At 28.7% G+C, this 24,720-nt stretch overlaps 2 protein-coding genes across 4 annotated transcripts in view; both read left to right on the top strand.

The window, feature by feature from the left end:
* Positions 1 to 922: 922 nt before the first annotated feature.
* Positions 923 to 10,303, top strand: Nedd4 (E3 ubiquitin-protein ligase Nedd4). Of its 3 annotated transcripts, none has more exons than XM_035883376.2 (15): positions 923 to 1,075; positions 2,588 to 2,788; positions 2,871 to 3,031; positions 3,280 to 3,433; positions 3,491 to 3,609; positions 3,668 to 3,794; positions 4,518 to 4,667; positions 5,221 to 5,268; positions 5,332 to 5,605; positions 5,669 to 5,727; positions 5,797 to 5,862; positions 5,924 to 6,153; positions 6,237 to 6,358; positions 6,430 to 7,069; positions 7,272 to 10,303. In XM_035883376.2, the coding sequence occupies exons 1-15, from the start codon at positions 923 to 925 to the stop codon at positions 7,372 to 7,374; spliced, it is 2,607 nt and encodes an 868-aa protein (XP_035739269.1). In that variant the 3' UTR covers positions 7,375 to 10,303. The 3 variants fall into 3 exon arrangements, with proteins under 3 accessions (XP_035739269.1, XP_035739268.1, XP_035739271.1); XM_035883375.2 differs by having other exon boundaries at positions 3,268 to 3,433; XM_035883378.2 differs by lacking the exon at positions 4,518 to 4,667 and having other exon boundaries at positions 3,268 to 3,433.
* Positions 10,304 to 10,393: 90 nt separating this feature from the next.
* Sema1a (semaphorin 1a) overlaps positions 10,394 to 24,720 on the top strand; it is a 330,413-nt gene continuing 316,086 nt past the window's right edge. The window contains exon 1 of the mRNA XM_085660320.1: positions 10,394 to 11,323. The gene's annotated coding sequence lies outside the window, so the exon portion shown is untranslated. The remainder of the gene's footprint in view (positions 11,324 to 24,720) is intronic.

Below are 24,720 nucleotides of genomic sequence, written 5' to 3'. Positions count from 1 at the left end.
TAAGAAATAATTGATCTAAGGTCGTTAAACAAAAAACGAATTTTGTATATCGTATACGTTCGATTACAATAGCAATTTTAACAAGAAAAAGAATTGAATTTTTTTGAAGTTGTTGATGCGTAAAATACAGTATGGCCATCTATGAGTACATGTGTGTTAGTCAGAATGTGTTAGCATGTTTTCCATGTGATCGTTCGTGTTATCGCTAAATGATTTAAAGCACCTTTCCCTTATCTCATGAGATTTTTATAATTTCCGTTCATTCAGAATCGAACGTGTTCCTATTAATTGCAATTTGAAAAGTGAGATTATATATCATTATTAATGAAAATTAAATGTGTTATAAGTAATTCAACAATTGTGTTTTTATCATGTGTGTTCTTTGTAACAGTAATTAAAATTTTACATTTAATATTTTTTTGAGTGAACATACGCGACGTTGCTTTCATCATCGTGTAAGATCAGTCTTGTGACTATAAGATTTTCAGTGTATATATTTTTTACACAGTATATTGAATTAATTAGAAATTCATTTATTATATTAATACAGAAATATCTTTATAAATTTTACATAAAATGTCTTTTTTGTTATAACAAAATTATTTTATTACAAGTGAATAAAAATGACCATGAGATTGATATATTATATGTATATAGAGATATATATAGAGACAAAACTCACAATTCTTTTTAAAAGTAAAGACAAGGAATAATAATAAAGAGAATATTATATCACATATAATATAATAGAATATTTTTATTTTATTTAATCAAATGTGTTCTTAAAAAAACATAATAAAAGAAAATAATTTTGTTAACAGTTGTAAAGATTAGCAAGAAAGAAGGAAAAACTTTGGAATGGTTAAATCAAATAGTGCCAAAGCCAATGTGTTATACAAAGTTTGCGTACTAAAAATAGAAAATGCCAGGTACACTGACATATCCAATTTATGCCGATGTTGAACCCTCAGTTCCAAGACGTCGTGCTTATACATGGAATTCTCAACAACGATCAACATCTCATGTAACAGATTTGACATCACGTGCTGGACGATTATCCTTAACAGATAATGTGGTAAGAGATTACTTCTTTTCTCATACTTATTATTTATAAAATTTTTTTGTTCTCATATTTTGGTTGATCACATTAACATTGTATATTCTTATTATTTAAAAAAGTTACTTCTAATAACTTAGATTTCTAATTTGTATGTATCAATTTTAATCAAAATCAAGATAAATAATATTTTTATTTAAAAAGTTTACATTATCACATAATAAGATCACAAAATCATTAATAACAGACCAACTATCCCATTTACAAAATGCCTACTTCTATAAATACAAATTCGAATATAATTCAACGTCATTTCTCAAAGCTTAGATCATTCATATTTAGATTCGATGTAATTACAAATTGATACGAAAGCATTATCAAGTATAATATTGTACATTACGTAGAACCAACACGTTTATGTAATCAGTTGATGTTTCACTGATATCGAGAAAACTCGTTGAGAACAATTAAGAAAAATAATCGTGACATGTAACTTCGCAGGCGCGATGGAAGCCATTGTCAGATACAGCTTTTGAAAATTCCCGCAAAACGTACGAAACTTTTCGCTTCGTTTTTTTTTATTAGTCATCATTGAGTCATTATAATTTTATAATAAAACGGATCGAATGGAGACGTATAGTATGATTGAAAATAAGTGAACATAAATCTTTCGAGGAAAAAGTAATAAATTAAATTTCACTACAATTTTTAAATATTTAAAGAGGAAAGTGGCCATCTTTAAATTCGAGTATGTCATATCCGCCTAGCTGGTAGTGAAATAAGCGACGGAGAGGGGTTAAGACAAAATAGGTTTCTTAATGGCATATAAGAAACTAAGATACTCGTAAATTTGTTAGACTAATCGTCGACCATTACAAAGAAATAGAATAAACGTTAACGTTAATGGCAGAGGAAAATGTATACGGATATAAACCAACAGCCGGGATCGATGGAGATTCTGTACGTAAATTTTTTGACAGTTTGACAAGTACAGGTTGGATTTCACTTGATAAAGCGACAGTGAAACCGTTAATGTTAGGATATTTTATAATTTAAGATATAGGAATAAAAATTTAGTTATATAGACGTTTTTTTTTGTATAAATTAAAAAGAAAGAATGAGACACAAATTTATAAAAAAAAATGTTGATCCTTAACTTTTACAATAGTTTTGCATTAATAATATCCTCTTAATGTTGTCAATGTTAAATTAATTGTTTTGTTCATTTATTATTTTAAAACTTGTTTATGTCAGACTTTTAAAGGAATTTTGATAACAATGTTTTTTGTTAAACACACCGAACTAAATTGACGATAATATCTCATTAATACGGACTATATTGAAATTATAGTTCGTCATACATCTTGTACTGATCTTTTTATTTTATTGGTGCTTTTTAAATGTCTACTGACATTTTGTTTTTATATTAATTGCTTAAATGTTAATTTTAAAATATATTGTGTGTGAGTATAAGCATATAAAAATAATTATAAAGTTTATCAATTTAATTGAATATAATATTGTATTTAGAGAGATGAGGGTACGCGCAAGTTGAGGTTAAAGGTGATTGCGGGACATCACCTTGCAAAAAAGGATATCTTTGGTGCAAGTGATCCTTATGTCCGCGTAGACTTAAATACTATAAATGGAGATCAGACTGTAGATTCTGCACTTACAAAAACTAAAAAGAAGACTTTAAATCCTATTTGGGAAGAAGAATTTATATTTAGAGTAAGTAATTTATGTAAAAATTCTCATTATGTATATATATTAATCTATTGAAGTTTTATTAAATAATATTCTTTTTGTCCAGGTTAAGCCTGTTGATCATAAGCTAGTATTACAAGTTTTTGACGAAAATAGATTGACAAGGGATGATTTTCTTGGGATGGTAGAATTAACACTACTTAATTTACCTAAGGAACAAGAAGGTCGTACAATTCCTGCTAGAATCTATATTCTTCGACCACGTAGGTAGGGAATTTTCAAAATGTTATTTTAAAATTGTATATTTTCTTATTGCAAAATATTATTGTATTTTATTATTAACTATTAACAACTATTAATCTTTTCCACTTAGTTATTTCTAAAATATATCATTGTTCATTATATAAAATAAATTAACGTATTTTGTTTATATAAATGATACAGTATAAATAGTTCACTTGCAAATGTAAGATGAGTAACTTATATATAAAGATATGGTATAGTAATCATTCCAGTCAGCGATCAAGAGTTAAAGGAACATTGGAGATATATCATGCATATATTTCTGACTCAACAACTACGGAGAATGAAGATGGAGATGCATCTGATTCAGGAGGATGGGAGCTAGTACAGCCAGAAAATAATAGTCCTGTAGAACAAGCTGCAGAAGTACGTACATGTATGCAAATATATCTACAAGAAAACATAAAATATTTGTTCTTATAGATCCATATGCCTAATGGGCCATTACCCCCAGGATGGGAAGAAAGACAAGATGCTAATGGAAGAACATATTATGTCAATCACATTGCTCGGTTTACACAATGGGAGCGCCCAACAGATACGTATGTAATTTGTTTAACATATTATTAATAGAAATATTTAATCTTCTTGTTTTTATAGAAATACATCTTCTACTGGAAACATAACAGAACAACGTAATTTGGATACGGCAGCAACAGAATTTCAACGACGTTTCCACATTAGTGCAGATGAAGAAAATAGACACCGAAGTTCAGTTATTAATCAGGTAATTTGTCTATTATTATCCTTTTAAGATTCTTAAATTTTATGGTTAAAGAAATAAGCTCCATAATCAACATACAGAGAGTGCATACATAATGCATACATAATTTCATATTCTAATTACAACATAGTTCTCTTTCTCTCTCCCCCCCCTTCCCTCCATCTCCCTCCCCCTCTCTCTACTTAGTTTGTAGTGAATATAGTACTCTCTACTTTCAAATCTCCATACTGAGAATATGTTTAATTTTGTTGTAATACTAATATTTCTTATACAATAAATGTGTGCAAAGTTATAAAGGACAACACCTGTACTGGGGATAAAATGAAGTAGTAACATGCTTAGGAAATAAACATTTATTAATAGATGATAAAATTTTATTTGTACTCAATTTTTTTAAATTTATTAATACATATATATAATTTTCTCGAAGATAAAACATAATTTAAATAATAAAATGGAGAAATAATTTGTGGCTTTATTAGTACAAATATGCATGGATCTTTTAAGATGAGTAGATAAAATATATTTAATATTTAAATAACAATTCAATTTCTCAAAATTCTTTTGTATAAGATGTTGTTTTTATAGTGGGTTGTTAGATATTTCATAGATAAAAAAATCAGAGCTTTGTACATATATATCCAATAATTTGATGCTACGATAACATTCTAACAATACAGACAGATTAGCATGCAGTATGTAGCAATTTGTGCATGTGTGTGTAAGGATGGTGAAGTTCTACGCGAAGAAGATGAAGATTCAGAAGCAAGAGATAGTGAGGGTAGGATTCATAGGGAAGGGGGTATTGGGGATACTTCCTCAGAGTCTGGACATTCTGTTGATCTACGTGGCTACCAAAGTGAATGTGAAGATCAGGTATTCATTCAAACAAACTTTTCGTGTCTAATTTATTATGACGTAGTTATACATAAAAATTAATTTACACAATTATACAATTGTGTATTACTTATATGCATTTTAACGCGTGCATGTATGTGTGTATGTTTACATATATATCTCATATGGAGATACAGAACAATAATACAAAAGTTTAATAATGTGTGTTTATCACTAATTGAAAGAAACATTGGAGAGTACTGAATTTCAGCTGATTGTTTTGCTTATTATTGACACTATTGTATGTACTTTCATTATTGTTGATTCTATTAATAATATTTTTTGCATGACTATTCAACTTTTTTTTTCAGTTTATCTTTTTAACAAGTTTTATATTTATTTATGTTAAAATATACTTCAAGAAAAAAATATTTTACATTTTTCATTGCAGCTTTAATATATGTATGTAACTTTTTATGAATAGGTGTCTTTAAAAATGATGACACCAGTTTGACAAACGTATTTGTTGTATTCATATAGGTTTAGATATAAGTAATTATAACTTATTAAGAAGTATATAATTTGTTCGCAGAGTGATAATGTTGATAGTCCAGCTGGTTCAAGACGATCATCAGAGCAGGTAATATTACATTAGCTTCTTATTATAAAACTTATATTTATAACAATAATATTTACAATATAGATCGACAGTCCAAAACCTACACTTTCTGTATGTGAGGAAGGTTTACCACCTGGTTGGGGTATGCAAATAGCTCCCAATGGTCGTGTATTTTTTATTGATCACAATGAAAGAGCAACAACATGGATTGATCCAAGAACAGGCAGACCAAGTTCTATACCTAATCACATTGCACCATCAACTACACCAAGAAGCGATTTAGATCAACTTGGACCTCTTCCAGAAGGCTGGGAAGAAAGAGTACATACAGATGGACGAATATTTTTCATAGATCACAGTACGTTTTTATATCTTTTTATTAAAAAAAAAAACATATTAATCGTAATTCTCTTTTTTATAGATACTAGGACAACTCAATGGGAAGATCCACGTATGTCTAATCCACAAATCGCTGGTCCAGTAAGTTTTAGAGACACAGTTATATCGCGATAAAATATTTATATAACTTGCTAAATTTATTTTATATAGGCTGTACCATACTCCAGAGATTACAAGCGTAAATATGAATATTTGAAGTCTCAATTGAGAAAACCGGTAAGTTCAAATACAGAATATCTAAATATATTATATCAATTAATGAAAATTTTTATTTCAGAACAATGTTCCTAACAAATTTGAAATAAAAGTTGGAAGGAACAACATATTGGAAGACTCATATCGTATTATAAGTTCTGTGAATAGAGTGGAGATTCTAAAAACAAAACTATGGGTAGAATTTGAAGGAGAAGTAGGTTTAGATTATGGGGGTCTCGCAAGAGAATGGTTTTTCCTTTTATCTAAAGAAATGTTTAACCCATATTATGGCCTTTTTGAATATTCCGCTACGTGAGTAGTTTAAATCAACCTTTTTTTTATTTATCCTTATAATAATGTTATTTTACTATTTCATTTATCATATGATGTAACAGAGACAACTATACTCTTCAAATCAATCCATTCTCTGGAGTATGCAATGAGGAACATTTGAATTACTTTAAATTCATTGGACGTATAGCTGGCATGGCAGTATATCATGGCAAACTTTTGGATGGTTAATATATATTTGTATTATTTATTTATATATACATATTTCTTTATATGTTGTACTGTCATTCTTTTTAGCATTCTTTATTCGACCATTTTATAAAATGATGTTGGGAAAGCCTATTGATTTGAAAGATATGGAAAGTGTTGATTCTGAGTACTATAATTCGTTGTTATGGATTAAAGAGAATGATCCAAGTGAATTAGAACTTACATTTTCTGTTGACGAAGAAAGCTTTGGACATACCTCACAGAGAGAGCTTAAGCCAGATGGTGCTAATATATCATTAACGGACGAAAACAAAGATGAGTATATAAGTTTAGTTATTCAATGGAGATTTGTATCACGCGTGCAAGAACAAATGAACGCATTCTTAGAAGGATTTAATGCACTAATACCACCAACGTTAGTGAAAATATTCGACGAACATGAATTGGAATTATTGATGTGTGGTATTCAACATATTGATGTAAAAGACTGGAAGCAAAATACATTATACAAAGGAGATTATCATGCAAATCATATTGTAGTCCAATGGTTTTGGAGAGTCGTTCTTTCATTTACTAATGAAATGAGATCGAGACTTTTACAATTTGTGACTGGTACTTCACGGGTTCCAATGAATGGTTTCAAAGAACTTTATGGAAGCAATGGACCACAGTTATTTACAATCGAAAAGTGGGGTACACCGGATAATTATCCAAGAGCACATACTTGGTAAGTACATAATTTCTATGTCGATTAAAGTAATGTATATTGTTTAACTTCAAGCAGATTTTATGTATTTTATAAACAATATTAACTCTGGAAAGAATTCTAGTCATGACAAATAAAAACTTTTAAGGTTAACTAATCACACAGAATTAATAAAATGTCTGAAGATTTATAAAAATAATTATAACCGATTGTCTTTTTACAGTTTTAATCGTATTGATCTTCCACCTTACGAAAGTTATCAACAGCTCAGGGATAAGTTAATAAAAGCTATTGAAGGTTCTCAAGGTTTTGCTGGAGTCGATTAGCACGAAATACCCCTATTCATGCTGATTCTGTAATATAATATACATATGTATATATATATAACACGCATAAGTACACAGCGATGTATATCGACTTGACATTATTGACTATTTAACACAATTAATATTTTCCTGCACTATAAAAATTTAGTTGTGTCTTGAGTATGACAACGAGATAAAGTATAAAATACATACATTGCTTAGGTTTTACGAACGACATGGACAAAATTTGAAACATTATTATTTTCTATAAAATATGTTTCTCCATTGGCGAAATTTTGCATGATTTTAAATGGATATGACGTGTAATAACTAATGACCGTGTTTGTTCGTTCAGTACTAGAGAAAGTTTTAGTCTTTATCGATACAAGTATTTCAGCAAATTTATTTTAAGTTAATACGGCCCGGCTACTATACGATGGAAAATAATAGTGTGATATTAATTTTGTAAATAAATTTATAATAAGATAATTAATCTATTAGTTAAGATGTCCATCGCTAAATTATGCGATCATTTAAAAAGGAGGAAATATTAGAAAAGTGTCAAACTTTTAGTAGATTGATTTTGTTTAAGATTATTAATTTTCCTTAATTCGTTAAATTAACAATAATATTATCGGTCATGAGTAAAATATAGCCATATTCTTATAAAGTGAAGCTATATACAATTAATAAATGTGAAAAGTTTAAATACAAATGTACAGAAAAAAGCAGGAAGGCTAGAATAATTTTTATTAATGATGTCGTTAGAAAGAAATTTAGAAATCGTATAATTAAAAATGACGAGGATTTAAAAGTTATATTGAGTTGTGATTTTATTAATACATGTCATTTTGCAATTTTGTTTTATAGAAGATGACATATAAATAATTTGACCTTATATTTCAAATGTATAACACGTACTACTTAAAACACATGGCACGTTAAAATATTACGTAGCACATAATATTAATATTTTGCTTTGTATCTCGTTCTTTTTAATAATGTTAGCAGTAAACACAATTAATGTTTATTCAATTAGTTGATTGTACATAATTTAGTATAATTAAGATACAAGATATATGGCAAAACTACATTAAAACTTTTAACTGTTTGTAAACGTCGACAATATTCTAAAAGAACAGACAATTGATTTTATCAAAAATGAGATGAATATATAATATTATCGCCGATGCACTAGAATCAGCAATAATGGCAAGTTAAGCGTTGTGAATAAATGCCTACTCTGTATTATAATACGTATCCATAGAGTATAATAAGTATCCTAGGAGATATTTAATATACGAAGTTGACTACACATTCCATCCTATTTGTACAGCTTATTTTTTTTAAACGAATACGTCCCGTTTAGATGATAAACATCCTTATGTAACAACGTAACATTTTGTGGCCTTAAATTCCGATTATGATATTTCTTATCGTAGTACATTTCTGATTATAAATGTTAAATTTATATTACTATAAAGAATAAGAATCGTTTGATCTAATTAAATACATCCGTTTGAAATATTATTTTCAAATGCGTCTAGCAAGAAAAGATATCGTGCATTACTGTGAACGTGTGAATTTAAATCATAATAAATAGGTGTTACTTTTGAAAAGTAACAATCCTGTGATAGATCATACATAACGTTGAACCTTTGATTTTAATTTTAAATATAAAACAGTATTATTTCTTATATGAATAACAATATCTTGATTTTACAAATTCATTGAGAAACCACAACGATCCTCCTTAATATTAACTACAATACGATCGAGTATAATATTAATACTGTAGATTCTTTTTCTTTATATAAGCTAACATGTAATAGAATCGAATATGGATCATTGTTAATATTATGTCAGTAATGCATGGATACTTTATTGCTGTAAACATTAAAAAATATTATATTTATGTAAGGTATATCTAATCGTATTAATGTATATACCGTAGTCTCATATAAGCAGTTTTATTCAGAGTATAGCATTTTTTAAAGAAATCCCGCAGATAGATGTAAGCTAGAAGCTGTTTAGTCCATTCGACTTAAAAGAGCGACGTTATCAATGGCTATTTTAAGCTATCACGAGTTTGTTAATGTTTATTCGTTTCTTTTTTCTTTTTTTAGCAAAATTTTTACCGACGAAGCTTTGACAAAAAAAAAACAAAAAAAAAAAAACAAAAAAAAAAATAAAAAGAATAATCCAAGCTTTGACGTTTACTTTGTATCAAAAAAAAAAAAAAAAAAAAAAAAAAAAGAAAAAAAAGGAAAAAAAGAAAAAGAGAAAAAATCGTAACTGAAGAAAAATAATCGATAAAATAATTATCATTTATTGTTATTATTATTGTTTTGTCTAATCAATATAGTCATATCCAATATGGCGTTGTGTATTCTTAAGAAAAAAGGAGACTTAACTTTTTTCTTAATATAAGACAGGTTCGATATTTCATACATAATAGATACAACAGACACAGCTACACGATTTATTTACATTCTTACATTCATATGTCGGCTGAAAAGTACGACTTAATCGAAATGACACTTGTATTCCTTTATTATTTCATATGTAAATATAAAGAAAAAGAAAGAAAAAAAAATATATGTGAAAGAAATACGACGCTGTAATATATTAATTATTAATTATTATTAAAAACTCTTATATGATATCTCTTCATTTTACTTGTAATTAAAGGATTATTAATGCTAATGTGCTTGTAAGACCATATGTTACGATTGGTAGACGATAATTAACACAAAACATTTGAGCATAAATATCAGGAGGAACGAGGGACGACGAAGAGAGAGGATCGAACATCTAGACAATGGTGTATAATTAATGAATTAATTAAATAATTAATCGAATTAAGGATTAAGAAAGAAATCTTATGTTCTTATAACGATATTATGGAAGAACCAGACTATATATGCAAATAAATTATATTAAAAAGTTACATGATACCATTGAGCCTACAATTTATTTGTCTCGTATAATAAGGAAAAGGTAGGTGACGAAAAGATCGTTTAAAATTTAGCGCGGTTCGAATGTCGGCTACTACGTCATCGTTTCGACTACTCCGTAGTACTAACAGACGACGCGAGATGTCGATACGAGCGGGCACATCCGCAGAATCAAAAAAGACAGCTGGGAAGCGTAACATCACACATCGATTCGGTGGCCCTTCGGAGGTTGAAAAACTTTTTCGTAAGCGTGTCGAAGACCGGCGGGACCCCCGAACGAACGAACGGACGAACAAACGGACGGCACGAACCGTTAACGTCATCGTCAAGAAAACGTGTATTATTTGTATTGTATAGATCGAGAAACGTTGTTGTCGTCGTCCTCTCTCTCTCTCTACTTGCGTTTCGTGTTCGACGACGAGTCCAACGATCGCGGGAGGAACGAAAAGGACGAACGCAATAGGAGAGAGAAAACGAAAAGGACGAAAAGAAAAAAGAAAGAAACTAAAAGAGAAAAAGAAAGAAAGAGAGAGAGAAAAAGAAAGAATGAGATAGAAAAAGATAAATATATAAAGCGAGAGAGAGAGAGAGGGAGAGAGAGAGAGAGAAAGAGCGATAAAAAAGATTTTAGTGTGATTTACGAAGAAAATAGAAAGATAACTAAAAGTGTTCATGATAATAGTGAACGATGATGATAGTGACGGTGTTTCGAAAGCCGGCTTGAAGGACGAGGACGACGAGGGTGGCAGTGGCAGTGGCAGTGTCGAATGAAAATTTAAAAAAATAACCAAAAAAGAAGAAAATAAAGGAGCCATGTGCCGATAAGAAGAAAAAGAAGAAGAAGGAAGCAGCGAACGCAAGCGTCGATGTTATGCGATCTTTCTTACCGTCACGAAGAGCAGACACGAGCCTATTCGTTCAACCCTCTTTTCAAGGCTCCACCGACGACAAGCCACGTCGCCGAGGGAAGCTATCCTGCATGTTACTGCTGCCGTGGAGGTCACTGCATTGCGGTCAGTACAACGAACTTTGACACCGTTCCTTCTCGACTCTTTTACACCCTTGACACACGAGATCCATCGTGTTTCTTTATCATATACATACCTATACATATAGTAAAATCGTTTTTATTAAACGAATATATATATATATATATATATATATATATGTATGTATGCATCTATATATATTCTTCTCTTTTTCTTTCTCATTTTCTCTTTCTATCTCTCTCTCTCTTTTACATATAGACACACACATACACGCGCGCACTATCTTCCGTTTCTCTCAGTCTTTCTTTTTTTTTTCCGGTCAAACGATATGACCCTCATAGGGTTTGTTACCTTCTCAACGAGTGGCAGGACTATCGCGTGCAGTTTTCAAAGAAGACACTTTCTTTAGAATTCGCTATGGTCTTCAAAAATGTATGTACATATGTGATTCTAGGAATCTATTGTTACTTTCGTCGTTTTACTACGAAGTAATGCGAAGTGTTGCAAAAGTTATTACGTAGAATTTTCGATGCATTTCATGGAAATATTTCGAGTGCATTCGATTCGTTCGTTTCCTTCCTTCCTTCTTTCTTCCTTTCCTTTCCTTCCTCCCTTCTTTCTTCCTTTCCTTTCCTTCCTCCCTCTATCTTTTTTCTCTTTTTTATTCTTCTTTCTTTCTTTTTTCCTCTTTTCGCGTTTTAGGAATACGACGACGAGATTATTAACTAACGTTAATAATCGTTCATTCGATAGTTAGTGAAAAAACGAGGATAGTTGATTGGACGTTTCGAATTTTGTCGTTGATATCTGCAGTCATATGTTTCCTCCTTCCCTCCTCCTCTTGTTCTTTTCCTTTTTCTTTTTTTGTTCGTTCTACGCAATCGACACACACACACACACGCAGAAAGAGAGAAAGAGAGAGAATGTGTGTGTGTGTGTGTGTGTATGTGTAAGAGAGAGAGAGAGAGAGAGAGAGAGAGAAGAGAGAGAGAGCATATAGGTTTATTGTATAAAATTAGATAGTGACATGTGTTTTTATGCGAAAAAATTAGGAAATGCGGTTAAGGAAACTCAGTTATGTGAGCCACGTTTCAAATCGAAATTTTTATTCTTGAACTTGATTCGACAAACTCGAGATACATATTATACTATTGATGATTCAATTTTACTTAATCTTGAGAGAAAGAGAGAAAGAAAGAGAGAGAAAGAGAGAGAGAGAGAGAAAGAGAAAAATGAATAATACGATTTTAAACGAATGGAAGAATCCTTGTTGGATTTTTAAACGTTTTGCGAGGATAGAGAAAAGAGAGCAAGCGTAATGTGTGTGTATATGTCTTTAAGAGAGAGGGTGAATGAATGTATGTGTGTGAAGGAGAGAGAGAGGGAGTGAGTGAGAAAGAGAGAGAGAGAGAATCGGTAGTGATCAAATCGCGAAAATTTGATTAAAATAATAGATAATTCGATTTAGAGTACTTAGAGCGGGACGAAGTAGGAGAAAAAAGGGGACACTAGGAAGTCGGGTGGGGAAGGGTATAGAGGATTATACATACAATGAAATGATTAATGTTTGTAAAATGGTTTCTAAAATACATGCGTACGTGTATAAGCGATCCAACGATATTAAAATTAATTTTTCATTCGTTGAGATACGCGGTTAGTACGATTGATATTTGAATATTTGAGATATTTTCATTCGTAATACGTAAACCTGATCTATGTATTAGATATATGTATATATCTATGTAATGTAATTTTATATGGGTATGTGTGTGTTTTAAAAGACTCAACTGTGTATAACTTGGTTGATTGTATTTAATAGAAATAATTTTTAAGTTCGATATTAAATGAATTATAGAAAAAAGAGAGGTTAGAGAAACACAGGAAATGTGATCATTTGTATTTAACGGGTTCAATTTAGTAGAGAATTATTTAAAATATATGTAATACGTTAAAACGGTTACCTTGTGCTTTAAAATAAATAAATTCGTTCTTTAAAATGATAAATATTTAGAATTAAACATATATATATATTTATTTATTTATTTATTTATTTATTTCAAATAAAAAATATTGCGTCCAGAAATTCTTTTTTATCCGTAGGTGTGCTAAAAAGAATTTTTTTCTGCAATGAAGTATTAAAAAGAGTACGTTAAATAAATATTTTTATTTTAAATGAAAAATATATTAATATTATATTTCGATAATGTGAAATAAATTTTAAAAGTTAAAAAATAATTATTTAAACATTAATTTAAATATAAAAGTTATTTATAAAAATTTGGACATCAGTATTATCAAGGGTTTGCGGATCGTATTTGAAACTACGTGTTTACATATTTCTAATATATAATATTTAAAAAATGAAGAACTCAAATTAAATGATATTTAAAAGCATATATAAATTATTTTAATATTTCTAAAATATATTAAAAAATATTTAAAGAATATAAAAAGAATATACTTGCGGTATATTATTTTTATTGTATGATCAACGTTTTGTATCAATTTCTAGATTCTTTACTTTTAAAGGTGAATTAATATATTTAAATCTTAATTTTTTAAGCTGTTTATATATTTTTATAGAGATTACAAATGTATTGTATATTTATTTATTTAAGTATACAAATATGATATAAAAGGAATATTCTAATATCATTTTTCTTTTTAAATATTGTTAAAATTTGTTTAGATATTAAAAAAATTCAATTCATTGTGCATTTATTTATTTATTAATTTTTTTTTAATGCTATAGTAATTTTTTTATTTCAGATATATTTTATAAAAATGCTTGCAATAAATGCGCATTTAAATTCTCCTCGTATTTAATTTAAACAATTATGAAACTCGTTATTAAAAGAAGTATCTGAATAAAGGGGTTAGAATAACGAGCAAATCGTGAAACACATATACGAAGAAAAACACATACATACATGTATATTTCGAAATTACTCGATCTTTTATTAATTCTACTTGATAAATTTTATATGCCATTGTACATGCTATACACATACACATATATATACGTACATATATATGTTATATATATATATTCTATATATATATATTCTATATATATATATATATATATATATATATATATATATATTCCAATAGTAAACTTAACTAATCTTTAATCTATTAACTGAAGAGGATAAGTTACCATGTTAAGAAGGTTTAACTTTTTTCGTGATAAAAAGTGAATAAATAATTTGTTTTTTACTCCTATTAAAAAGTATTATATTTTCTAATTTTTCAGTTCTGAATTCAATAATTTATCCAAAGTTTCTTATCTCCATTTATTTTTATTTGAAATAAATTTTCTACATTCACATTAACCCATCGATAATTTCCATGGTTAATGGATTAAATTAAGTACAAGTGATCACGTTATTCTGGTGCTCGTTATTCTAATCTCACTTTTTTCTTTTCTTTTTCTTCTTTTTAGGCATTCCTTTGAATAACGAGTTACAAAATTCGTTGAATTAAGTGCAGTTAATCACGTTATATTGTCATTATCTTAATCTCTTTTTCAAATCTACTTTTTTTGTTCTATTTTTTAATAATGAATGTTACGTCTTACGGTCGTAGTAAGTATTATATGAAGGGAATTGAAGATTTTCAAAATGAAACTTGTGTGATACAGGTAGATGAAGACTTTCATTTATACGTGTGAGTGTTAATATCGAAATGTTATTAGCACGGAAAGATCAATTCAATCTTTTCAGTGTTATATTTCTTATTTATTATCGAAGTTTTTTCTTTGTTCACGAAAGTGGGAGTAAATAAATGTAAGTGGAAGTGATATTAGGAGTACTGGAACCTGAGATATTAGGACAACTGGAGTTAAGGGAATATGTTTTATGTATATACATTTATATACATATATATATATACATATGTATATATACACATATACATACACATATATATATATATATGTATATATATACAACATACACACATATGCGTGCACAAACACATGCACATGCACAATTATATAATCTATCTCTTTTTACTATAAAAATAACAACAACAATAACAATAATAATAATAAACATTGATGTGAGTGGTGAAATGAAACTTAACGAGTTTAAAAATTGTTTAAATTGAATACATACACACACACACACGCATACGTTTATTTTTGTATGTGCCGATGATGTACGTAAAGTATGAGAGTGCATGTTTACAATTGAAACTAGTAGTTGCGGATATTAAGTACTTCCTTTTATTTTAAAGCCGCGATTTATATTTCCCGATAGAAAAGGATTAGTTTCGAAAAATCAAGAACAAAAGGAAAAGTAAAAGCAAAAGCAAAGGTAAAGGCGGTCCAGTATTCGATGTCCGTCCGAATCACAACGCGACTCGTTTCCGTCCACGCTTCAGTTCCTCGGTTGGTAGTTCGGCTCACTTCGGCTCGATTCGGAACTGAAGTCCGATTGTTCTCTCGACGCATCCTCGGAATATTTATCATCCGTGCGCCGTTGTAAGAGGTGGACTAGGACGATGAGGATTGAAGAGGATGAAGAGGAGGAGGAGGAGGAGGAGCTGCTGGAGGAGGTGGAGTTGGTGGAGGTGGTGATGTAGGTGTAGAAGGAGGAGAAAAGGGAGGAAGAATCATGGGGTACACGCGGTCCTTCTCTCTCACATCTTTAATAACGGGGAAAGCCGTGCGCGCGAGCGCTCGTATTGATTTTGGGAGTAGTATAAGGTGTCGGCACCGTGGCAAGCCGTTTCCAACTCGTGCCGATGGAGATTAATGAAAAGGCGCGTCCTGACTTTTCCACCGTTTCGTGCATTCGAAATGCACTGGAAACGCAAAAGCTTTCTCTCTCTCTTTCTCACACACTCTTACTGCCTGCTGTGTATTTATGTGTCCTTTTTCTCTCTTTATCTCTTTGCTGTTTCTGCTTGCTGTTTCTCTCTTTTTTTCTCTCTCTCTTTCTCAATCTCTATCTATCTCTATCTCTATTTCTCAAGCTCTCTCTCCCTCTCTCTCTCTCTCTCTCTCTCTCTCTATATATATATATATATATATATATATATATATATATATGTATATATGTTTTTTCTCTTTTTCTCTATCTACATCTACGTACTTCTCTCTATCTCTGTTTCTCCTTTTCTTTCTCTCTCTCTCTCTCTCTCTCTCTCTCTCTCTCTCTCTCTCTCTTTCTCTCTCTCTCTCTCTCTCTCTCTATATATATATATATATATATATATATATATATATATATATCTTGCTAGTCGGTTGCTCTTTCATTCGCGATATACACTTCTTCCCCTCTTACGGATAAACGCGGAATCGCGAACGTTGGATCTCTCGAATGGCTATTCGTGGCCATTCGTAATCCCGTAATACCATTGAGGTAAAGTCCCACGACGTGCCTTTGGATCTCTCCTTCCTTCCTTCCTTCCTTCCTTCCTTCCTTCTTTCCTTCTTTGCTTGCTTGCTTACTTGCTTGCTTTTACCCGATATATCTATCTTTCTCTCTCGTTCGCTTGTTCATTCGCTTTCTTGTTCATTCGTTCGTTCATTTGCTCTTTCGTTCGTTCGTTCACTTGGGGAGAGAGTTCAAAGGTGTAATAGAACGTTTCTATAATTATCTGCGTGCTGATGACGATCCACGACCCTTCTCCTTTGATTTTCTTTCCCTTTCTTCGCATGTTTTCTCTCTCTCTCTCTCTCTCTCTCTCTCTCTCTCTTTCTCACTGAATCCCTTTCTCTCTCTCTCTCTCTCTCTCTCTCTTTCTCACTGAATCCCTTTCTCTCTCTCTCTCTCTTTCTCACTGAATCCCTTTCTCTCTCTCTCTCTCTCTCTCTCTCTCTCTCTCTCTCTCTTTCTTTCTCACTGAATCCCTTTCTCTTTCTCTCTCTTTCTCTCTCTCTCTCTCTCTCTCTCTCCCTCTCTCTCTCTCTCCCTCTCTCTCTCTTTCCCTATGTTACATACGTTTTAACCCTTAAAGGCTATCATGGGTGAAATATCGCTTCAAGAAAGTTACTTGCGATCAGTGTGACAATTAACTTTCATCATTTTCATCCGATATTAGATAATAACGAAAAGCTTTTTAATCGCATTTTTTAATTGCATTTGCTTTTCCCCCCTGCTCTCTTATCAGGTTTTCTTTTCAGTCTCTCTTTTTTTCTTTTAATTTTAAATAAAAGATAATATGTCGGGTTGAAATTTTATTCATAATATCTATATGAACGTAATTCTTTTTATATGACAATTTTTTATGGATTTAGAACTTTTTATGGATTATGAAACTTATATTACATTTATTTCCATTTGCGGAATATACTGTATACATATTGCACATATATCAAACAGAAAGCGCGTGAATATTTCGGTTATTTTTAATAATTAAAAAACGAATTTCTGAAAATAAGAAAAAGAAAATATATATATGATTCGAAAAGACTGATATTATAGTAATGATGGGGATGGGTGGTGGAAGGAGATGAAAGAGGATGAAAAATTTTACCTTCAAAGTCGTATTTTGTAAAATATGGAGGTCATCGATATTTCTTTAAATGAAATCTTATAATTTTGTCTGAAAGTTATATATACAGGAAAGTTATATATAAATTAGGTCGAGGCAAGTTGAATACATTCTAAAATTATCTCATTGTGATCATTGTGAACAAAAATATAACCTTTCAAAGAGTTTATCGATATACTAGTTATACTTATAATATTACTTGTTAATCCTTTTGTTACGGTGATATTTAATATACAGCACATTATAACAGATAGATATTTATAGTATAGTGAATTGTCAAGAATTCATCAAGACTATACATTATATTCGTATAACATATTTGTACAAAATTTTTATACAATATATATATTATATATAGTACAACGTAATCGCATGAGCTATGTATAATGTAAGGAGTGATTATAAATTAAGGATTAGTTGAATGATAAGTTTGTTAGGAGTAATACAAAGAAAAAATATATATTGAGAAAAGTTTCATGATTTCATATGTCACATATTTTATACGAAATAACATAACCGTCTTCTGATTAAAACAGAAGTTGAATGATTTTTAATATTTCTTGTACAACATCCTGCATTTTGTTTTAATTATATATTTTAATCAGTTATTTTCAAAAAGTTCAAAAAGTTATTAAACAGAGTACTGGCCTAAAATCAATAATTAACGTGAAAATGAAAAAAAAAATAAACTTTCTAATTTTATTAGTATATAATTAAAAATTATAAATTATTAATTAAATAACAATTTATAATTTTTAATTTAAGTGTTATAAAATGTACAAAGAAATATGATTATAATGATGTCGATCGTACATACAAAACAATGGTGGATCAATTAACACAGCCTTAGTAAAACAGTAAGTAAATTTATCATAAGATTGTTTTGTATGTTTTTAATTTTTTCATAATCTTTTAAGATTGTTTATATTTTATAATCTACTATTGATCTACTACTTTGATCATATAACTATGTACGTTATTATTAATTAATTATGGGCTGTAAATGTTTAATAATTTTTTCAAAAATAATTGATTAAAATATCTGATTAGTTAGAAAAATGGAGAGTGTTCCATAAGATAAACCAAAACTTCCGGATTAATCGGAATTGGGATATTTTATTTCAAACTCCTACAAATATTTAACCTCATGAAAACGTAGAACTTTTCTTAATATATTTTTTTCCTATTACTCCTTATAAATAATATATTCAATTAGCCCTTAATTAATAATCAATCTGTATTGTATGATATATTCATATAATGTATTCATATTTATATTCATATCCGTATAAGTTAATCATACACTTTATATCCTATTATAAAATTGCATTGTGATATCCGATTCGAATAAGATCCCTCGAGATCAAATACCAGATTTAGAGTTATTATTTAATAGAGACTATTAAGCTTCGTCGATTCGTAAAAAGCTGAGATTTTATTTAGACAAAGTACAGAGTTTGAGTCATTGCAATTGTAATGTTTTTGCTTTTGGTGTAGCAATAACGTTTTATAAATTGTAGATTATCGCAGATTGATTAATCAAAGAGAAGTAGTAAAATTGGGTGACAAATTAATGTCCAAAGATTTAAGGATTTGAAGATTATAGTTTGAGTATTACGCGAGATTAGGAATATTTTTGAAAAGTGCATCGGTAAAGAGAAAAAAAAAGAATAAAGTAACAAAAAAGGACACGCATAACAACATTAACTACTTGTGTCGACAATTTCTAAGCAATTGAGCGTGACAAACGCGTTAAAATAAATTTAACACATATCTCAACATTTGAAATTATTTTTACAAAAGTTTTAGACTGATTACGTGCATTTTAATACACAGAATTAATTTTAATAAGATATATCATTATAGATATATCATGATATATCTAATAGATATATCATTAACGTATTAAAAGAAGTATTTAAAAATATATCATTTCATAAAATATTATTGATATTATCAATTAAAGCCTTCTATATATTTTTTTAAATAGTATACACAATTCTGAATGGGCAAAACAATGAAAAATATTTTTTATTCTCATGTTTTCAGATCAATACAAAAATATTGACGGTTTTACATATCAAATAAAACGATAAAATTAATTTATTTTTGGTTTTAATCAATTAAGTTTCACTTCGCAATTTTTTTTCACGCACACTTTGCACCTTCTTTGAATTTAAATAAAAATATTACTTTTTATTATACCAATAAATTGATTGTCTGTTTTTTTTTTTTACTGACATCTGGTTAGAAAGGATATAAAATTTATTAAATTTTATAAGAAGGTCACTTGTCCATCTTTATAATGTGTGTTAATACATTTGTTGTGTCTAAAAAAAAAAAAAAATATAAATCGCAACCTTCGCTAGATGCGATTTATTTCTTTTTCTTTTCTTCTTTTTTCCTTTTTTTTTGATTTATTGGGTTGACAACTAAGTGATTGCGAATTTTGTCGTTTCCTTCTTATTTGAAATCCGGCAATCACTTAGTTGTCAACCCAATATTTGATACAGTTAATGATGTCAAATGACGTCACACGCACCATGGCAACGTAAATAATTTCGCCAATTGACATTATCAGTAGAGAATGTATTAAAACTACTTAATTAAAAAAAATATATATATATATGTACATATATATATATATATATATATATATATATATATGTACATATATATATATATATATATATATATATACACATATATATATGTATATATATATATGTACATATATATATATACATATATATATATATATGTACATATGTTTATATGTATAGTTAATACATAAACTTCATAGCTTTAATCATATTTTGGTCCTTACCATGGTCAATTGTCAGAAACTTTTTTATTACGCACAAAATACATATAATACGATTAGATAAAAATTTAATACGATAAGAAAATATTATTATCAAACGTCATATCAAGATGTCATATATAAACACATGATTTATATATTATTTTTATGCAATCAATGATCAATATATATATATATATATATATATATATATATATATATATGTGTGAGCCGCTCACTTGCCAAATTTATTAAGTCTATAAAATAAAAAGTGTAGAAATGTGATGAAATAATATAAATTGCTTTTTAAAATTCCTTTTAAAATATGAAATCAAATAAACATTGTAGAACAATGCAGACGTAGCTTTCATATAACGACATATAAAGTGAATGAGATAGAATAGCCTTAGAATAATCGTTATTAATATTATAATTTTTGCGTGATTAAGGGAGTTAATCGATTTGGCAAGTGAACAAAAATAATAACGTCAAATTCAGTCTTCAAATTTTTTTTTATTTCAGAGAAAATCCATTAGTATATATTTTTTATTAAAAATTTTTCGAAAAAATAAATAATAACTGTTCGGTTACTATTACAATTATTATTATTAGTTTATTTAGATTGATTCATTAGCAACATAAATGATGTCTTCTTCGTCAGTTATATTTGAGGTCCTATCATGTTTTGATTCTTAAATTTTTATAATAATTATAGGAGAAATGAATTTCAAAAGGTTCATCATATCTTTCCTCTTTTCTTTTGTTACAGTTCTACATTTTAGGATATAACAATGACTAGTCTACATCCTTCAGATCTAGTGATCTTCCTGCTGGAGAGATTTCCTTATAATGCCTCTGAATCTTCGTTAAAATTACATTTGAATTGTATGACGTGGAATTCAGATCTTTCTAATTTTATCTAGCGCATTTTAAGCCAATTTATTGGTATCTCTATAATTGTTACTTTTCTGTTAATGCTAGTATTTTGTTGAGAAAAAATCCTTATAAGTCATTTGAATTACCTTAAATACACTACTAGATAATTTATCGTTAGTCATTGAAATCTTGCTGCTACGTTTGTATTGCATTATTGCAACGATTTAATTAGAACACCGAACTGATCAAATTGGCTTCTGAAATAAATTATTTTTTATTCGATAACAAAAAAAATGTTATCATTTAATGGTATAAAATAACGGAAATTACGGAAATTTATTATGAATATAAAAAATGAGAACTCCATCAAGTGCTTTGATACTTGAATTTAAAAAAATTTTAAAAGTGGAGTTAATTGATTTGGCTTGTGAACGGTTCATATAGCACAACGTTCATTCCCATTGTTAATTATTAATTTTTTTATAAATTGTCATTACGGTTAGGGGTCATATTTAATATTAATTTACTTTTCGTTATGTTACTTATTTAATTTCTTTTTCTTTTTCTTTCTTTATTTTCTCTTTTTTTTTCTTTCTATTTCCGACTTAAACCTTTAACCATCATCTTCGTACTCGCTTTCTTTCTCGCATCGTTGATTCACCGTGACGGCAACTCGATAACAATATTTCGCCAATCGATAGAGCCGGCCTTCGGGGAACAAAAGCTGAGGGCGTCCTTTAAGGGCCACTTCGAACGACGTCGACGTCGTTTCAAATTTAGAAGCGCGACCGGTCGGAGTTTAACGATAAAGCCGCTTTGATTTCGAAAAGCTACCACGAGAAGAAAGGAACGTGGAATGTATGGAAAGAAAACAAATAAAGAAAAAAAGAGATAAAAACAAACAAACAGGAGAGAGAGAGAGAGAGAAAGAGAGAGAGAGAGAGAGAGAGAAAGAGAGAGAGAAAGTCCGCTTGTTACGTGATTCGGTATAAACCGTGCACTGTCGACAAAAAGAATTAACAAATTTCTTTGATGAAAAAAAAAAATAGATCAAACTAGAAGAACGTTTTAAGTTAAACAAACAAGACAAAAAGAAAAGGAAAAAAAAATAAATGAATAAAAGAGAAAAGGAACAAGAAAAGAAAAAGAAATTGTATCGTCTTTTTTTTTGACATGTTTTGCTAGATATCCCATTTTGTAGTTAAATCGTACATATACATGCATACATACATATATATATATATATATGTATATATATATATGTACATACATATGTACCTTAATCCTCTCTTTCGTTTGACCAGATCGATTGGTCAGCTCGAATATACATACGATATATAAAGTTGGATAAACTTGTATATATTATATATAGTAACGCTTTACGTAACTATTCGTAACTTTTTCCATCCTTCCTTCTTTCCTTTCTTTTTTTTTTTTGCTTTCTATTATTATTTTTATTTTATTTTATTTTATTTTATTTTATTTTTTCTTTTCTTCTTTTTTCTTTTTCCTTCTTTCTTTTACTTTTCTCGTAGTACTCACAGCTCTATGGGCTAAGAATTAATTGGCCAGTCGATATAGCGAATATCCGATGCGGAGCGAAGTAACTGAAGTACTTCTCGATAAAAGTCTGCCGCAGTCTCTCTCTCTCTCTCTCTCTCTCTCTCTTTCTCTCTCTTTCTCTTTCTCTCTCTTTTTCCTCTCTCCTTCTCCCCTTCTCTTGCTCCCTATCCCTCTTTCTTTCTTTCTTTCATCGGGTCCCCTTACGATCGACGTCGATCTTTCTCTCGTTCGACGAGAGAGTACGATCGATCGGTCTTTTCTCGAGATGTAAAGCCAACGTATACAGGGTGACCTCGGTTAAACTTTATAAGCTCGATCTTTCTGTTGTATCATACATATAGGCATACATACATATGTAAAAGCTCATCTAAAAATTTCTTAGTCACTCAAGAATGAGAGATGGTACGTGAAAAATCGATTTTTATTCTTCAACCGTATATCTTTTATGTAACAAAAATCTTCTGTTATTTTTTTTATGCAATTTTGTTTCTTTTTTTTTTTTATTATTTACCCCCTCCCCTCTCCCTTAGATATTACAAAATTTGTTGTTCAATAAATGAGAATAATGTTCACTGTGGTTAATTGAGATGTTAATATAAATTTTTATGTTAACCTGACGTATTTTATTTAGACGTATCTTTTTTCTTTTTAAAAAAAATTAAAACTCACATATAACGAAAAGATTGTTCATAATAATCGTTAATCCTGAAAATACTCTGTTTACAGATGAAAACAAACCATGAATTTCGGTTGAATTTCTCTTGAAAAAAGAATCTATTTTTTCCTTAATTTTCTTTTTTATTATTGAATTTTGTAAATTTTTGAAGAAGGTAAACAAATATATCGTTATTTCGATTATTCGAAAATTGATTTTTATATTAATTCTTTTGTACTTTTAAGCAAATATACGATATTCAAGATTGATTAATAAATTTGTCATAATTAGTTTAAATCTCGAATTTGAGATTTAATTAAAAATATGACTTACTGTACAAAAATTATTATGGATAAATTAAAAATGAAATATCAAATGATTTTACTTATAATATATTTTAGAATTTAATTTATGTTAATTTTTGTTAAACATTTTTGTTAAACATTTTATTATGTAATATTTTATTGCGTAATTTATTTTATTTAAAAGTAATTCTTGGGGAATTAATTAAAGATAAAAATATAGTAAAAACTTCGATATTAGGTTATAATTATTTTTATAGAGCTATTTTTTATAGAGGGAAATAGAAGTCTGTTTTATAAAGTTTATAATTTATAAAAATAAATATTAGACTACATATTTTTTCATCTAGGATATATGAATTTAATGAATTTTTGAAAATTTTAAACAATTAAATAAATAAAATATTAACTAATGTATAAAATAATATTGTTTATAGATTATAAATTTTATTTTAAATAATTCAATAATTATTATATTCACTTATTTATGAAAAAGAAATCTTCGAAATTACAATTATATTCATTATACCATAATTCTTAAAAGTGTTACAATACATGATCGTACAATAAAATTAGACGTAATCTAGATGTAATTTAAATTTAATCATACAAATTAATGGTTTCTATTTATTGAATCACTATTTTTAATAAATCAATATTTTTAATAATTTCTGGTGAGTATTTTATATTATTAAAATAAAATATCAGTACGTTATAC

Source organism: Vespa mandarinia, chromosome 11 (genome assembly GCF_050613455.1).
Source record: "Vespa mandarinia isolate Hongniang chromosome 11, ASM5061345v1, whole genome shotgun sequence".
In the NCBI taxonomy this organism is placed as follows: Eukaryota; Metazoa; Arthropoda; class Insecta; order Hymenoptera; family Vespidae; genus Vespa; species Vespa mandarinia.
Note: the sequence above shows the minus strand (reverse complement) of the source record. Positions and strands in the feature narration are given on the sequence as shown.

What these genes read in the sequence shown, in the direction of transcription:
- Nedd4 (XM_035883375.2), top strand. Translation starts at nt 923, where the DNA reads ATGCCAGGTACACTGACATATCCAATTTATGCCGATGTTGAACCCTCA. An exon ending in AAGAAGAATTTATATTTAGA is followed by an intron (nt 2,789 to 2,870) that starts GTAAGTAATTTA and finishes CTTTTTGTCCAG; the next exon opens with GTTAAGCCTGTTGATCATAA. An exon ending in CTGTAGAACAAGCTGCAGAA is followed by an intron (nt 3,434 to 3,490) that starts GTACGTACATGT and finishes TTGTTCTTATAG; the next exon opens with ATCCATATGCCTAATGGGCC.